Source organism: Micromesistius poutassou, assembly GCF_964030765.1.
Source record: "Micromesistius poutassou genome assembly, chromosome: 7".
NCBI lineage: Eukaryota > Metazoa > Chordata > Actinopteri > Gadiformes > Gadidae > Micromesistius > Micromesistius poutassou.
In genome coordinates, this window is record NC_140277.1 from 16,729,871 (window position 1) to 16,734,870 (window position 5,000).

The window sequence follows — 5,000 nt, forward strand, 5'->3', positions numbered from 1 at the left end:
AGCCCAGAGCACCGCGTACGGCCCACTGGGACGGCTAGGACTGGGGCCACTGGGAGCACTGGGAGCTGGGACGGCTAGGAGCTGGGACCACTGGGACCACTGGGAGCTGGGACGGCTAGGAGCTGGGACCACTGGGACACAGGGAGCTGGGACCACTGGGACACAGGGAGCTGGGACGGCAGCACTCGTCACACCCAGAGATGTATTCAGATCCGGAGACCCGGAGAGATCCAGCGAAAGAAACGGAGGGGAAGGGAAGAACCAGAACAAACAGGAAGTAAGGGTGTCCGGCTCGTACTTTATTAAATGGGTGTCCTTAAAAGGTCTCAGGGCAGGCCACATGTGGTGTGTTTGTGCAAACATAACCTCCTCCTCCATCAGAATAAAACGAATGACGCATTGCCCTTAAATGTATCTTTAATGGAACAGCCAGTTCCAATTTGAACAAATTCCACAAGAAGGTTCGAGGGAAAAGGGAGAGGGAGGGGGAAAAAAACATCTTATCAGGAGATTGGGAATTGGGTCAGGCGAAAGAATGACATGTCATTCCAGATCAAAGTTGCCGTGTGTGTTTCCTCAAAGCCCCGGGCCCCATTATCAACCCAGAGTGGTTTCTGAGGGCGTGGGCCGCCAGCCCAAAGAGGAAACATGATTTAATATGTTTTTAAGGAAAAGAATGGAGCAGGAAAAAAACGAAGGAGGAGGAGGGGGGAGGAGGAAAGAGAAATACTATAGGGAAGTCGAGAAGGAGGGCTATTAAGGACGTGTGTGTGTTTCCCATTGGTAAAACTGTAAGGGGGGTGGGGTGGGTGTGGGGGGGGGGGGGGGGGTGTGCCTGTCATTCAGCAGGACTCTATTGTGAATTCCTGTCCTTATATAAGAGCCTCTCTTTCTCATTCTCTCTCTCTCTCTCTCTCTCTCTCTCTCTCTCTCTCTCTCTCCCTCCCTCTGTATCTCTCCCTCTATCAGCGGATCTGTACAGAAGAGCAGGAAAAGGCTTTCAATAAACAGTCGGCCGAGGTAAGCCGACTGGAACCCCTTTCAATAATTACATCCAACACAATACCCAATTTACATGGGATTTATTTAGCTGGGGGGGACGCGACAATGTGGCAGCGGAGAAGGCAGTGACACTCGCAGCATATGATAGTGGCTGGAGCCCGAGTGCTCTCCAAGGAGTGGAGGCTTTACGCCACGGCTTAGAGGACGCGCCTACAGACAGAAATATGTCATTAAAAACCCGCTGCCATCTGTTCACATTTTGAGCTATTGTGATGTCATTGGACATAACGCTCGCCGACAGACAGACAGACAGACGGACGGACGGACGGACAGACAGACAGACAAAAGGAAGTGGAGGCTTCGGGGACGAATGGGGGAGCAGTGGAAGCGGTGGCGTTTGCCCGTTGTGCGAGCGGCACGTCCAAAAATAATAACAACAGAAGAGAAAAACACTGTTGCCTTTACAAGACGGAACGATCTGCTTTAGTAATTATTTAACTCCTCTCCGCTCTTGAGAAATCCCTGGTGAAGCCGCCAGCTCTGCCATGTAATTAAATATGCTAAAATAATGGAGGGCCAATGTTCCTTTATTAGCATCCGCAAACCAACATTATATTAATATCGCATTAGCATAAAACACGTATCAAACACAAATCAAGCCAATTCAGAGTATGCTTAGCAGCCTTCATCTCACACACTATACACAACACTACTATACATATAGACAGAGACCGAGAGACATGGATATATATCAATAAATATATCCATTTATATATAACGACGTACACAGAGACGAGAACACATCCTCACACACACACTGACCATGTGCTCTCCGCATCAAACGTGTCGATGACAAAGCGTTTGGTGTTTCCCCCCCTCCCACCCCGTACCCCATCCTCTCCCTGTCCCCCACCCCTGCTCTCTATCTGAACACTGTCCTTCCACAAGGTGAATGCATCGACACCCCCCCCCCCAGATGAGGGGCCGAGAGGAAAGTCAAGGGGAATATCAAGATTGGGTCGAGTGCCCCGTACTCGCACTCGCACCAGACACGCCTGGAGTCCACGGGCCGGCGGGTAACGAGGGAACGGAGTGACAGGTTGGCACGGAGGATGGAGCAGGACATCAAATGATCTATTGTTACATGCCAAGACGCTGCCTCCAACTGCTGTGGCACTCAATGAATCAAAGTCACACCCCCCCCCCCCCCAAAAAAAAGAGAGAAGTGAGCACAATGCTGGATCTTTTCTGAGGAAAGAGCGTAATTTCACATCCCATTTTATTGTTATGCGTTTCCTCTTGCTAGTTGTCCATATGAGGACTCGTAATTATAGGCAGCCAAGCAGGTATACTAGCCAGGATGGCACACGAACGCACGCACGCACACGCAGGCACACACACACACACACACACACACACACACACACACACACACACACACACGTTGCTTCCACAAAGCTGTGGAATCTATCAAAGCCCTATTGCAATTACCTTTCACTGCGGGGGAAAGGCATTACCTCTGCTGTTTCTAAAGGCTAAAAGCTGATCTGCTATTCTATTTATTCCTGCTCATAGCTCATATAGCCTCTGAGATATTCCAACCGACGCTTGTGCTAATATTTGAGCTTACTTGAAGCCAATATTGAAGAGCTGATCTGCATTATTCGTCTGCAGTGATTTTCTTGTTATTTTATGTCATTGCGCTCGGTTTAAATAGGGAATGGATTATTGTGCTCCAAACAAAGGCAACGTTGAAGCACAACAAAAGGTTGTTCCAGGTAATCGTTGATTTGATTCGACAGTTTCACAAAACCCCCGGCTACCGTCGAACAATGCCATTCCTATTAGCGTCAACGATGAAATGCAATATTGTGTTGTCACCAAGAACTACCTCATGAGGTTGCAACACACTAGCAGGAAAAACGTCGTGCCTATTCTTGTCGTACAGCAATGGACGAGCTATTTCGAAATTAAAACAAACACAATCAAAAAGAAGCAATGGAACAAGAATAAAACCCCTCTGGGCGGTTGGATGACGTCACACAAACATCCCACAGGTTGTCAAAGGACCAGCCTTGGAGTCAAGCAGAGATTTTCTCCCCAGATTTATTAATGACTGTGATTGTTCTGCTCTTTACTGGGGCATGTGATAACACGCCGCTCACTTCTTCCTCGAGGGCACGACATAAGATAGTATTACAATGTTTTTAACAGCGGCCGGGTTCGGCTGAATTAAAAGTGTGCTGATATCACGGGTGTTGATCTGCCCAAAACAGTGAGGAGCCCGAGGTAAAGACAGCTTTACGCGCGTTCATAAAGCAGATGGGCCGCTGCCTCTGATGAAATATGCAGGGTTATTAAACATACAATCTGTGTGATTCACCATCAATGCCTGCCGAGACGCCGCTCCAACACCCCCTCAGTCTCCATGGATCCTCTCTCTGCATCGTTCTCTATGGCTGCGTTTCATTGACACATCGCAGATACACACGCCACGTTTAAGAGATCAACAATTAGCAGCTCGGATGAGATGCCAACTGAATGAAATACAAGTATAATCATGAATAGTCCAAGTAAATAAATAACATGAATACATTATGTTTAGTTGACTATAATCATCTAGATAAACACACACACACACACACACACACACACACACACACACACATACATACGTACGTACGTACAGACAAACGCACACACACACACACACACCTATGCTTTTAAATCTGCAAGCTTTTAGGATTCACAAAATAATAATTTGATCCTCCCTGTTTTGACAAGGAGAGATATAGAGATCCTTTGGAAGGCTGGTGGTTGGGTAACACGATGGCAGACAATTCGATTATTCAAAGGCAGATCAGGTGTTGTAAAAGTAATATGTTTCTCAGAGAGGTCTTTGCTAATCGAATAATTAATAATGCCACTATTCATTTAGAGTTCATAGTCGACAACGGCAGGCACACAAAAGATTTGGATAAAGCAAAAGCAGAAAAAAAAATCTGATATCCTTTATCTCTTTTTAAGGTCGATCGCAGAGGTCACATCAATAGTAGTTGTTCCAGGCATGACTAATGGAGAGCAGAGAGAGAGCTGTTGTTTTAGACCCTGCTAATGGAGTGACATAGCTCCTCATTTCCTCTGAGGCACTGCTCATTGTTTAGCCATCCACCAGTTCCCATACCACTCAAACCCTCCCACATGCACACACAAAACACAACAACGCACACAGAATGTATCATTCCAGAAATAAAGGTACACAAATTATTAATGAACGTAGCTATCTATGAAGTTTCATTGGATTACAATGCGGCGGTTTCAGGGGAAGGAAATCTGCATCGGTATGCTTCTCTCTCTCAATATGCAAATAACACCTCTCCCTGTTTCATCCTCTCTCTCTCTGTAACCCTCTCTCTTGCCTCTCCCTATAAAAAAATACAAAATACACTTTCTCTCTTTATACCTTTCTTTATTCCTCTCTTGTATCTGACACCCGGGCTCACTCTCTCTCTCTCTCTCTCTCTCTCTCTCTCTCTCTCTCTCTCTCTCTCTCTCTCTCCCCCTCTCTCTCTAACTCCCTATTTTCCCCCCCTCCATTCAAATTCGAGGCATGCTCCAACATCTAATAGATTTTTCCGCCCCGCGACACAATTTACTGCTTACAGATTTAGAATCCTCTGGCTCCTGGCCAGTCCCCGGTTGTAAGGGGAATTAATGATATGAGCAGATCAGTGAGGAAAAACAACTTGTGATTCTCTCTCGCTCTCTTTCTCTGTCTCTCTATCTGTTTCTCTCTAAAGGTCTGAACATAATGAATAAAAAAGCGCAATAAAAAAAACCTATTCTGTAAACACACACGCATTGAGAATGAGAGAGAGAGAAAAGGAGGGGGGGGGGGGGAAAAAGAGAGAGATAGAGAGAGAGAGAGAGAGAGAGAGAGAGAGAGAGAGAGAGAGAGAGAGATAGAGAGGCACATAATCAATACACACTCCATTAAA

The 5,000-nt window shown here is 46.4% G+C and overlaps 1 protein-coding gene across 1 annotated transcript in view; it reads right to left on the reverse strand.

The window, feature by feature from the left end:
- Positions 1 to 5,000, reverse strand: part of arid5b (AT-rich interaction domain 5B) — a gene marked incomplete at its 3' end in the record, with an annotated part of 55,461 nt that overhangs the window by 32,690 nt on the left and 17,771 nt on the right. The window contains exon 4 of the mRNA XM_084470678.1: positions 27 to 131. Coding sequence (XP_084326804.1) covers positions 27 to 131 — 105 coding nt within the window. The remainder of the gene's footprint in view (positions 1 to 26; positions 132 to 5,000) is intronic.